Source organism: Ciconia boyciana, chromosome 1, assembly GCF_034638445.1.
Source record: "Ciconia boyciana chromosome 1, ASM3463844v1, whole genome shotgun sequence".
Lineage (NCBI taxonomy): Eukaryota > Metazoa > Chordata > Aves > Ciconiiformes > Ciconiidae > Ciconia > Ciconia boyciana.
Genome location: NC_132934.1, coordinates 194,886,771 through 194,900,101, shown reverse-complemented (window position 1 = coordinate 194,900,101; position 13,331 = coordinate 194,886,771). Strand labels below are relative to the sequence as shown.

The following is a 13,331-nucleotide window of genomic DNA, read 5'->3' as shown; positions in this document are numbered from 1 at the left end:
AGTCCAGGACTAGGCTAAAGCTTACATCTTTTGATCTGCAGACAAAAATCCCATAACTGTTCTAACCCTTCTTTTAAAGCACAAACAAACCAATATGAAATACATGAAGTATCATCAGCAGCTGTTTCTTTTTGAATCACAAAATGAATTCTGGGGAAGACTTACTGTAAACATTTCCTACTTTTATTCACTCTCTCCTACTCCTGTTTATTTTTCTGGAGCTGGAGTGTTGTTAGAGAGGCTGGGATTGTCTCTCTGTTAGAGCACAGGGACGAAGTCAGATCTCCATGATCTATTTCTGACTTTGCCACTGAGTCACTAAGCAGCAATGGATTAAAGGGGACAGTTTCAAATTCTACAGTTGAAGTCAATTGTTCCTCCTAATTGCATTTACTGAATTTACTATCAGAATAACAGAATTAGGAGAAACTATTGTCTTCTAAAAATATCTCTCTTCCAGTTATCGATGGTACTCACCAGGTCCAGCCATGTTTGTTTGACATAGAGTACTTTTCCATGATGGCAGTAAGACGAAGCAGAGAGAATTTTTGCAGTAGATTCAGTTGGGCTGCTGACTGATTGCTGATGTGAAGTGACGCGATGGAGTGGCTCAGGCGATGAGAGATTTGGAAACTATGCCATCGTAATCTCCTTTAGCAAAAGAAACAATAGAAAAATCAGACAACTGCTTTAACTGGGCAGAAGAAGATGGTATACTGTGAGATAGTGCTGGGCAATATACAAAACATACATAAACATACACACACGCACATTATGGCTCATGGTGTGTCAACTGAAAGAAAATGTAGCTTGGAGGCAAATAAAACCATTTGCTCAATCTCTTTAATTTTGGACATGCTCAAGCTTTGACGTTTTTAATGTTAGATTCATAAGTGGGTGTGGGTCCCATCCATGTACTCAGGGAAGCAGTGCTGCCTGCTGTGCCCTTTAGCCCACACATTTCCAACAGGATGTGGGAGATCCAGAGTCAAATGTTCTCTCCCTGTCTCAGAACCGGGATTTGATGCCTGGTCCCTCACATCCCAGGGGACCGGCCTGACCACCAAGGTATTTGGAGATGAGGTTCTCCAAATATCTCTATTATTAAACACTGAAGGATTTTTTGGAGAAGGGATTGAACCCTGTGTCTCCTTGGCAAGAGCCGTAACCACCAAGCTATTGAGCCACTTGCATCTTCTCTTTGCTCCAATGCACTTTCTCTATATACTGGATACATTGGAAAACAACTCATTTCAGTTTCTTGTTTTGCTAAACATGAGCTCTGGCTCAAATCCTAAAAACTTTGGCACTGCTCATTTACTCGGTAGTTTCCTCGAGTTCACTTGCTTGTGATGGTGGTGAGCAAGCATGGGCAGCAGTAAACCATGGCACGGCAGAATCCTCTGTGAGGATGTGACAAGGCTGACGGCAGATCAGAAAATACCAGGTATTTTCTCACTGCTTTTGCATGTACAAAGCCACCCTAGACACAGCAGTATGGATCCACAAAGGCCTTTACCCAGGACCATGCTCCCTTGGCTCAACAGGAACTCATCCCTCTGACTTAAAACAGGTTTGCAAACTATTAACAAAATCCTGCTTTTCACTTTTATTAAGAAGTTAATTGTGTACCATCATTTCACACCGTCACGTAACGGACAGAGGGAGGGTAGGGAAATTCTCTTTGAGCACAAAGGTACACATTTTTAAAGCAGATCAGTGCATAAAAAAGCGCACAAGGCTACTGACACATAAATACTGGTGTGCATAACTTAGAAGACAAATTAAAAATACATCCCACAACATATACAGGGTCCTGTATATTATTGTGTAATCAATGGATCAAGAGAGAAAAAGATGACTTAGTTTGCTCTATTAAACCCATTGATTCCACATAAGAATTTCCATAGCAGGATGTCCCTTCTCCCAAAGTCCTACCCTTCCCTGGGAAGTCCCCATCCCCATACAGGATGAGTGCAACTGTAATGGTACCTTGCACCTTCTGACTCCCAGGCTGAGAGCCTCTGCTCCATTACATCGTATTTCACAGTCTATGGATTTGTGTACAAAACTTTGCTACCTACCTGCTTGGCCTTGTGAGCGATGCTCCGACCCCAGAGTCTCTCCTGTCCCTAACACCAGTGGCTTCAGATTCATTCAGGGATGTTCCATCTCTATCCATGTCACTTGGTGTGGTCCGGCCATCAGAGACAGAGTTTCCTTCAAAATCAAGTGTTATCTGTGTGGGTGACTGGAAGGGCAACAACGGAGATTCCCTGACCGACACATCATCAACTGGTAGACCTGGCAACACGTTCTTTGACCAGCCATCTACCACCTCCTGGAGTCCATTGACATGTTGCAAAATGTCATCTAAATGAGGAAAAAGGACATCTTTCTCTAAGTCCAGGAGGTCCCCAGTACTAGCATACAAGTGGGAACCTGGCACATTGTCATAAATGCTAATTCTGCTCTCTTTAGGACAGCAAGCCATCAGTCCGGACTCTTTCGGAGTAGAGCAGTTCTGCTTTCCCAAAGAGATGCTGCCTGTCCTCCAGTTTACACTGTTACTGTTGTCTGTAGGTGAGAGGCTTTCAATAGAAAGTGCCTTTGGGAAGGTCCCTGGTTTATGATCCTTGGGAATATGCACAACCAAGTTCTCTTGGGAATGAAATTCATTTTTGCGGTTTTGGTCCACCACTTGCCGTAAGGCCGTTCCTGCCAGAACATCTAGGTCCTCCAGGTACATCCCACCTCTCTTGTTTGCTTCATGGCATTTGCGTTCCTTCAAACATGGTGTGCTCACCCCACTGCTGCTGTTTTCGGACTGACTGCTGTCACTGCTGGATTTGGCAGAAAAGGAAAGTCCTCTTTTGACTGAATCTTGTCCTAAGTTTTGGAGGTCACCGTTGACTATCTGTATACAGTGCATGTCTTTCAAGGATTTCGGCTCATACTGGAGAACAGGTCCACTTATCTCTAAAGGACCCGTTCTTCCCGAGCCTTTTAGTTTTCCATGCACACCTTTTGCTTTTAGTGTCTCCATGCGTTTTAGAAAGGTTTTTGCTTTGGTTCGTGTTGGTTTCTCATTCTTCAGGTTGTCCTTGGGGGACAGGACGGTGTTTATCGCAGTGGAGTCTTGCAGCAGCGTGCTTTCTACATCATGCTGGCCAGAGCAGTCACAGGTCTCCCTGGCAGCGCTGCTGATGCCGGACTGACTCCTGTTGTCACTTCCCCCACTGCTCTCACTGTGAATAGATGAGACCTCAGGTTCACTCAGATCTGTAAGGACGCTCTCGCTGCTTGTTGTATTTTTCATTTTAATGTCCCCAGAAGATCCATGTCTGTCTGATCGGTGAAGCAAAGCATCAATGTCGTCCACCCGAGACCATCGTCTGCTGGTTCTTTGGAAAGTCCATTTATTACTGATAGCACAGAGGTCTTCTTCATCTGAATCTTCACTCTGGAAAACAACAAGTGGCACATGTTAAAAGCAGGTGCTTTTACTCGTTATTTGAATTAATGTGATTGTGCTGCCCCATGTGAGCAACAGGTGGTAAAGTCTCCCTGAACCTAGTTAATGAAAGATTGGTCATCAGTCCTTTCATAACAGCCTCTTTCATTTAATTGTAAAGACTGCAGTGAGCATCTTAACAAGTAAGGAATGAAAGCCTGCTCTATGTTAGGGAGCTCATGAGTCCCATCAATGCCTCTTGGCTTCTGTGGGGTGGGTTGCCTCTGCACTGAACTGTGTAGGACTGATGCCCATAGTGACTGTTTAGAAAAAAAAGGGGTTTGAAAGGTCCAAGTAGAGAGATCCTGACTTGCAGGGATGGTGTTAATATACACATGGTAAAGACTGGGAAGTAGCTAGGTACTACAGCAATGTGAGCCATTTAAGAAACCAAGACAGCAAATATCTGGTGCTGCACTTAGTTTTGCAGTGAGAACTAAGTAAACATCTATAAACTTCACAGACCAGGTACATCTAACAAGATTTATGTTTCAGGAACATAACTACAGATAAATAGCTATGATGCTTAAAACAGCAGTAAAAAAATATATTTGGAGGTATTGCTTAGGGTGGGTCTGAGCGCAGGCAAAGGAAGGCAGCGAAGGCAGCCGTGGAGGTGTGGGGAGGAGGAGCAGCCAGGCACCCCGGCACAATCACTGGCACCCCAAACTTGACAACCTCCAGCCTGCCCCACAGTCTCTGGCTTCCCCCGACCTCTTCTGAGGCAGCAGCAGCCCCACAGCCCTTCCTGGCCTCGTCCCTCAGCCTGGGGCACGCGGAGTTGTGCTTATGTTTAGGCAGCTCCAGGAGCTACTCTGCAATGCAGACAACATGTGCCTTGAAAAAAATTGGATAAAAAAGATCTCCCTATGACATTTTTCTCATCTGTTTGCTCAAACAAAAAAGATACATCTTCAGCATGAAGTGCACAGTCAGTGTCGAACTCGCTGTTCTCTAAGGATGCAAAGCCCACAGCTGCTAATGAGTATCCTTCCCTTGACTTTGAACTGGGTTTATACTGCATTATTCTTGTACATTTGTTTTAAAGCAGAACAAACTAACTTCACCTACGTGACATCCAAACAGCTCTTCACATTCTTGGAAGAAGTATGAAGGCAGTAAAATATGACAGGCTGTCAGACTAAAATGAGGTGCTAAACCAGAAAGACTATTTTGGGACTGGAAAAATTCTCATTTTAAAAGTCTATTATTAGAAGTATTTTTCTATGAAGTTTTGATGGTAAAGTTATCTCCCATCTCTGACTAGCTCTCCGCTGGCCCATCTAATTGAAAAATGTAAAACAAATTTTACGAGAACCCCCAAAATCTTAAATAATGTGAAACCTCAAAAGATGGAGATTGGCATCAGCAGTGTGCCAGGTCTCACTAATGCCATAAGCTTTTGACAGTTTATCACTTCAAGTCGGCCAGATGTTTTAGATCATGTCCAAACCATAAAATAAAATATAGCTATGAAATTTTGGGTTTAGTCTTTCCTCTTTTATCTGTTAACATTGAGGTGTGCAGTGCTCCTGCAGCTGATGTTAGTTCGCAGGAATGAATGGAGATCTTAGTTCTGCTGCTAGCTAGAGAGAAAAATTAAGCAGCTAGTGAAGTGGCAGGAAAGGGGCTAGAAAAGGCTAATACTGCTTTGGCCATTTTGTCTGCAGGGAAGAAATGGCATATCAGACAGCTCTACCTTTGTTTCAGCTCGACAGTTGGCTGTATGCATATACAGAGCAAAGGACTGCATAGACTCAGGCACTTAAAAATCCATCTATTGTGGTCTTAGTAGTGCCACAAAGTGGATATTTTAAAAACCGCAAGGGTATGTACTTTTAAATATTTAGTAGGGGTAATTATATCTACAAAGCATACCACTGCTGAAGCGTTGACGGCACCAGCCAATAGGATAAAAATATATTTTTTTTATTTGTTGTACATCCCAATATGCCAAAGGGACCTTAAAGAAGATTCTTGGCTGACACAAATCCCTGTAGCTGCACTGACATTACTGTATGAACTGACAGGATTTAGCCTGTATTTTCTACAAGCTGGAATCGATTAAACTAGCCAAAGTGGTAGAGGCATTGTGAAAAACACCAAGAGGAGAGCACAGAGTAAGAGACAGAAATAAACATAAATTCAGTGGTTAATATACTTTAAATCATTTTTAGAGGAAAATAAGTTTTAAGATTTTTCTTTAAAGAAAGTGATAATAAACAGAAATGGATATTGGTAGTAAACAAGTTTTGTGTCTAACCACAACAAAGATAGGATTACACTTTGCCGAAGAACCACTCAGAAAATACAGAGGGGTTTTGGTGTCAAAATTTACAGCTCAATAAAAAAAAGGTTTAGTTTAGTTTAATTGGTAATGAAACATGCTTGCGTTTCATCAGAAGAAAAATCAGACAAATGAAATAATCTGGATACTGAAATGCTGACATGGTGACTCACTCCAAATTCGGCTGCACTGTGAGTCCTGTGACATACTGTGCTTTTCTTTTGATGGAATCAGTAGAAATTCTGGAAGCCACGAACATCCTGAATGACCCACTGTTCTTGTTAGATATCAGAGTGCCCTGACAAATGAGACTGTCCTAAAAACAATGCAGAGAGCACTTTGCCAACCGACATGTCACCAGCTATGGGGACAGTGGATCAAGAGTAGGTCTGAAAGCAACGATTCGTCTTACGCAGGCGGAGCAGACTTCTTGGAGCAGTGACTGTATACTTCTACTGACCTAGGGTGAAATCAAGTGCACGGCTTTGGAGCATATTCAGAAGTCCATTTAATACCATTATGTTTTGGGAAGACGAGAAGGGGCAAGTTTCTTGAGGAGTGACTGATAACATTTGCCAAAGAGAAAGAGGTTTTGATTCACAGATTTGTCACAGTTGATTTAAAATAGTACAGCTTTTTGACCGAGGGTTTACTTGCCTAAGATACAGAGGGATGCTAACAAAAGGCAAAAAGTGGGTTTATTTGCGGTGGAATTCTGCCACATTTTTCCAGCTGGGGGCAGGAATTCTCATAAATCGACAGCTGCAGAAGGCAGTTAATCCAAAGGCTAATCTCTGTCTGTCCAAATCGCTTACGGACATATTTGCAACACATTCAAGAGGATTTCTGTACGCATCTTGATGAAGCCAAGGGGAAGAGAGCAGCCCACAGCGTGGATGTATCGGGTGGGAGAGTGGGCAGTGGGGAACACTCAACCGTGCTGGCTTTCACAGTAACCTTGTCTGGCAGCTCGCTTGGCCGTATTTTGATGAATCACTCAAGCAGCTGCGCTAGTCCTGTGCAAACCTGTTATGCCGAACCTCCAAAGCAAGCTGATTTTACATTTCATTGTTCGGATCACCATGGAGTCTATTAGGAAAGGCACTATCTACAGCAAAAAAGTTTACTTGGTTCACTGTTCAATTCCAGACCCAATTTCCAGCTTTTACACTTGCGTTTACATCTCCTTCTGTCAGCAGTCTCTCCTCCCTCTTATTCTCTCCCCCACATTCTCTTCTACTTTCACTTGCTCTGTATCTGTCATCCCAAATCTCCTTTGTCCCCTCTTTCTCTACATTTTTCTGTGCTCTGCTTCTCCCTGGCCTCCTGCAGGTATGGACCCAACTAGCTTTTGTCCCCCTGAACGGGTACCACATAGGGCAGTCTCACTTCCATAGCAAATTAATGGTCATCTGCAAAGAGAGCAGCTGAGGGCTTCAATCCATTCAGAATAGGGAGGAGTGGCAGAAAAAACTAATAAAAACAAAGATAACAAGAAAATCCTCCTTTTTTCTAACCCAACATAATCAGACACTTAAAGAAGCAAGCAAGGAAGCATACAAACCTTATACCAAACCCAAAATACTTGTTGAAGAGAAGAAGGACAGGAACTAAACAAAATTTCCAGAGGACAATCAGCGTTCACCTATATGTTGCTTTTTGTAATTCTGTCTCTTGTGCAGCTTCAGTATCTCTGCATGAACACAAGTACACGAGTGCATGGATGCAAACCAGACACTGCTCCAAGCAGGTCAATGACACAATCGATTGAGTTAGTTTTTGCTAAAGGACCTCAGCCTCTTCCAATAGTGCCTACCTGCCCAAATCATAAAGTTATTGTGTAGTCAGGGGATTTTACTGTTCCTTCTGTCAGGTGTGATGTGCGTGTTTGATGTGGAAAGTATTGGCACTTATCAAAGACAAGAAATATCCATCAGGTCTGAAGCAGTGAAGAGAAGAGGTCCGTGTGGCTCCAGTGAATGGACAAAATGCACGCTAAAGAGGCTATGTACACAGCAGAACAAATGGGCATGTGCAGAAGGCAGAATATCTGGACATTAAACCCATTCTTTGTTCAAGTTCCCTCAAACAGTGAATAGAGTATGAATAGACTGAATCTGCAAAGACACCAAAAATACAACTCTTGGAAGTAGTTTTTAAAAAGCATTAGACAAACACTCTAAGGGAGGAAAAACGGACACCAAGATTTCTCAGTCAACAACTACCATTGTACACTACTGAAGGGCTTGGGGGAATTTGTGACCAGAAAACCAAACGTTCAACAGTTAATGCTGGACATGTTACAAAACTCTCAAAATCAATAGGCAGTTTCTGCAGTCCTCACCGAAACCCTTTAAGCTCAAATAATTCCCATGTTACACAGGAGCTTGTAAGGATGACAGAGTTTATTTTCACATTCTTAACCGGGAATAAGTCAGTACAAGAAATAAAGAAAAGCTATTGTTTTCATCTGAGCAGCTTCAATTTTTTCCGAGCAGGATTTTCCATTGTGTACACACATGGCATTGGCAAACAAGCCAGCCTAATGAAACCGTGCTGGCTTTTCGCCCGCTAACTTGAATTGCACGTACGTAAAGTTTTAAGTACTACCCTTTTAACACAGGTAGTACTGTTCCTGCTGTATTAGTCACAGTTTTTTTTCTATTTTATTTATAATTTCAAGATTCAGCAATTCACATTATCATGTGTCCAGATAATGCTGACACACGTGTTCAAAGTCAAATACACTTAACTTACTTTTAAGAGCATTACTGACTTAAAGACTAAATTGGGGAGGTCTTATCACAAAAGCCGGCGCAAAGCCAGCACATTTAATGAAGTTTCCTTACCTTTTTTCTTTGGAAGTTCACATCGAGTTTCATTGAGGCGCACTTGTTCAGTGTGTTCAGTCGTCTACAGGGCAAAGCAAATTCAAAAGATTAGCAGCATCTGATTAAAGGGCATGACTTTTCATAAGTTCAAAAGCTTTTCTCTTATCTGCCTGTAGGGTGCTAACTGCATACAACGGGCTTCAGAAACGATACTGGTCATATTATTCCAGGCTATAAGACCACTGCGTTAAAAGGGAATCTTAGCTTCACATTACTTGATAGCCAGGTTTTATACATTGCTGTTTAATTCATAGACATTTAAGTATTTAGCAAAGGAAACAGGTATAAACAAACACCTCTGATAGATGGGGAAATGACAGGAGACAAGAAGGTAAGTTGCCTTCTGCAGGACTGTAACATAATTGGTCTAAAACGATTTAAGGTTAATGCTAGGAGATTTCAAAGCACTTGTAAAAGACAAAGAAAAAGATGCAGTTCCTCACTTTAGGCAGTTAGCACCTCCTTTAAAAAGTTGACATAAAGAAGAACAGTTAGTTAAATGTTTCTCCACAGCTAATAGTTCCTTTCCCACACCTGTGGATCTTAAAGACAGTTTAACACCCAAAATGTAACAAATGTAACACCTTTAAATAAATACTTTTAATTATTTTTGACCATGTTCGTAATGATGTTATCAGGGACTCTGTAAGGCTTCTGCTTCTTAAATCCAAGGCTATCCCATGACAATAGTGGGTTGAAATGACAATCTGATAAAGGTGGAAAGTGAATGTGTGTGTGTGCGTGCGCACCCATGTGCAGAGACAGAGGACAAGAAAACATGCTCTTTCAGTAGAGAACCTACCATGCTAATCATAATTGAATAGTTTTTATTCATACTTACATTTCAAATGTAAGTATAAATACAAAGTAAAATACAAAGTATAAATACAAAGTATAAATACAAAGTAAGTGTAACTACAAAGTAAAATTCAAGGTCCTGATTCATGAAACCATCCATCTTCTAAAAGCAGAGGCTCAGAGTTAAATATGTTCGACTTTTTGAACATTTTCCAGATTTAGGGCTGAATTTCAAAATAAAGAAAGGCAGAGTGAGAGAGCCATGTGCCTACTATACTCTTCTATAGGATGCCTGCATCTCCTGTGTCTTTGCAGCAAGAGCTGCCCTGTTGCTTCTGGGTCTCAGGATGAGGCTGCAAATCTCCAGAACTGATAACAGTTGAAATGTATGTGATAAGTTACAAGGACACATGAAAAAAAGTATCACATCAATAATATAATCTCTCTCATAGCATAAGAACATTATGGCATTAACATATTCCTCCCCACGACTTCTAATATTAGAAATCCTTTCAAATTGCCACCACTACTAAAGAACCAGCCCACCAAATGTGGATCTTCCTTAAAAAAACCTCCCTCACAAAATATCACCTGCTCATTTGTAGATAAAATACTCCTCCCTAACTCAAGCCAATAAATCCGTTATGCCATATCAGAAAAGTCCTGTGCTCATCATATTAATGTGAGTATAATGTATGCACAAGCACACCCCGCATGCATGATAGTAATGTTCTTGTAATAAATTTCAGGCTTTGTGGCTCTGTATCAGCCTTCTGCCCACAAATCCTCCTCCTCAGGGATTACATCTATTATTGCAAAGCTCATCTTTTGCCCAAACATGGAATTTCTCAACCCAAAGTTGCATTTTCTTGGTGCCCTGAGGCTGAATAAAGTTCAGCACTTCTTTTCAGTGCAAAATGTTTATATTTGCTTATCGATATAAATTCCAAATATACAGAGGCACAGACACATTTTCAAAGGACTCCAGCCCAACTTTCTATCCTCAGAGACAGCTTCCTCCAAAAGGAAGGTGAACCAGTGAACCGGAGGCTCAGATCAGAGTCCCTGCACCTCTGCATTAGCTGGCATGTGCTGGAGGGACAAGTTTGTAGCCACATTTCCACACTGACATGCCGCTGTGTGCCACCTGAGTGCTCGTAGCTGCATATCTGAATCAAGCTGCCGCCGCGTCCTCACACCTTTACACGGTGAGCAGGCAGACAAGGGACGGGGAAGCGCTCCCTGCTTCCTTGACCTAAACGTGTCCTGCAAGGCTGACCAGGAGACAGGCGTCAGAATTCACGCCCAGAGGCTCAGAAATCCTGAGAAACCACTGCCTCCTTCCAAGCTGCTCATCGACTCTGAAAACCAAGCCGTCGACCCCACCTCCCTCACCCCCACGAGAGCAGGTACTGAAGGAGCTCTCCTGAGAAAGAGGGCTGGGGTGCAGCCCCTTCTCTCCACAGCAGCCCCTGGCAGGTGATCTCTGCAACTGCTTCCTCAATAGTTTATAAAAACCCTCTATGCTTACTGCCTATTTGCAGTTGTTAAGGAGAAGATGTAGAAGAAAACATTTTAAATACAGGGGCCAGTGCTCCTTCCATTCACTATGGTGTCGCTTGCCTTCTAAAATCCAAGGAGCAAGCCACGCACTTCAGGAGCAGGAAGACGAGGAAGCCACAGCCCATGACGTACCCTTCGCCCTGTCTGCACCCAGGTACCTCTGCATGTGTCCAGCCGACAGCAGAAAGTGCCGTGGCATTTCTGTTGAAAACAGCTCCTTCTTCAGCACGGAAAGGTGCAGAAAGCACGTGGTCAAACCAACAAGACCATCCGAAGCCATCGCTTTCCCGCTAACAGCATTCAAGAGCAAGATAATTTCAGCAAGGACTGAGAGGTTCAGCTCTATAGAATTGAATATTGTTACTTAAACTGGAGGCTTGGAAAGCCACATCATTGTCCTGGTTGCTTTCTAACCTGGCTTTGCTATGAAGAACCCATTCCATCAAAAACAAAACTACTTTTTACGGGGTGCCAGGGGCTCAACCGCAGGTTTTAAATTCACCCATCTACAAAACATCGGCATGCTTTCTGGGGCTCTTCCAATGCTGTGGAAAGATTTGCCAGTGAAATTAGAGAACTAATGATCATATTTGTGAGCTTGCCTGGTACTAACAACTCCAATCAAAGCCAGTCTGTTTCCACTTCTTATGCCTCGTTGATGTGCCAGCGGTGGCAGAAAGCTTTTCTCATCTGCTTAAAGTCACTAGATGACTGACAGCCAAGTCCTCAACAAATCTTTCAAAAAACAAAAAACAAAAGTCTCTGGCTACAAAAGGCTGTCTCAGTTGAAGAGAGAGAGGCACTTTCATGTCACTGCTTAAAAACATGGGAAAAGACTGCCTGTTTGTAACGTTAACAAAACACAAAATCTGGACTTGAGAAAAGCAGAAAAAAACACATTAAATAAACACAAGAGAGGTGGCTACATAAAAATCAAGGATGCATTTGAATGCTTGTCTGGAAAGCTCTGCAGTGTTCAGGGGAAGCCTGCGAAATATTTACTACAGCAAGCGCTTCACTGACATTGATTTTATTTCTTCTCCAGGCCATCACAGGTAAACACTACCTCTATGGTTTAACACTTATGTCTATGATGAAACATCATGTCTATGTTAAAAATGTCCCTTGAAACAATACTTAAAGAACAGTGGAGTGATTTAGGTGCCCAAACAGAGGTGTCTAGTGCTATTGTAGATCCCCTAGAGTATCAAGCCTGGCCTTCAGCTGCTGCAGGTCCTCTTGGTCCAGCCAGCCCATGGAGAAGTCTGAGATATCTTGGGAGATCTAAGATGGCACTACACATAGGTATTTAGGGCTCTGAATCCCAATCCCAGTGCTGTACTTATAAACCCTTATGAAGGAAGTTTTTCAGAAGTAGGAAATCCCTGACTTTCACATCTTGTACAGCACTAAGCAGAGTTTACAAATAAATACAAGCTTGTAGCAATGCAGGATGTGATCAGCTGGAAAACCTCGTGGGTAGTGATCTCTTGCCCGGCTTGAATAACCAGCCAGATAATAGCAAGACAACTTTGAAGTGACTTAGAGCTCCATGCATTCCTCTGGACCTGTTCTGCAGCTGCTTCCAAGCAGGGGCACCAACAGTTTTCCAAGCAGAGGCACCATGGGGAGGGCTAGCATGAACAGCACAGTGTCTCCTACCCCTGCAGATCTGCAGATGTCCTCTCTTATGGATTGTGACCAAGCAAACACATTTTATGGTTCCTTAAATTCCTCTCTGAGGGAAAAACTGCACCATTTCTTTGCTTTATCATTATTCCCAGCCCAGTTTAAGTGCTGAATACATGTGCCCCTAGTTGGCTTCTTCTGGTGCTGTGGAATTTGGGAAGAGGACATCCAGCTGCTCATGTTGGGCTCTGCTGAAGTCTCAACGCTGAATAAGGGTCCTCGCAGTACCGGCAGGACTGGTGTGTGAAGCTGGCACTGGCACGTCCCTGCTCCACCAGTTTTGTGCCTGAAGATAATATACTGTTTTCCAGTCCTATCACTTTTTATCATGGCTGCAAATGAGTGAGTTACCTTATAGGCTACATGCCCACATGAGGTGAGTCAACTCCTTGAGTCAACTCCTTGAGGTCAATGGGAGCCATTCTACTGACTTCAGAGCAGGGCTTTCCGTACTGCATATGAGAGCCGGGCTTATCTCCTAACAGCACGTAGAGCAATATAACTCAGCAGACAGTACTGACTATACAATCGCCACTTCAAAACTCTGGTAGGCTGTCCCATGTACAGTGATCTTTGGATTATTTACAAG

The 13,331-nt window shown here is 42.7% G+C and overlaps 1 protein-coding gene across 5 annotated transcripts in view; it reads right to left on the bottom strand.

Moving 5' to 3' along the window:
• Nucleotides 1–13,331, bottom strand: part of STARD13 (StAR related lipid transfer domain containing 13) — a 147,864-nt gene that overhangs the window by 20,753 nt on the left and 113,780 nt on the right. For all 5 annotated transcript variants that reach the window (XM_072850367.1, XM_072850366.1, XM_072850369.1 and 2 more), the window contains exons 4-6: nucleotides 8,651–8,714; nucleotides 2,085–3,463; nucleotides 478–651 (exon numbers count right to left, since the gene is read on the bottom strand). In XM_072850367.1, the coding sequence (XP_072706468.1) occupies nucleotides 478–651; nucleotides 2,085–3,463; nucleotides 8,651–8,714 (1,617 nt within the window). The remainder of the gene's footprint in view (nucleotides 1–477; nucleotides 652–2,084; nucleotides 3,464–8,650; nucleotides 8,715–13,331) is intronic.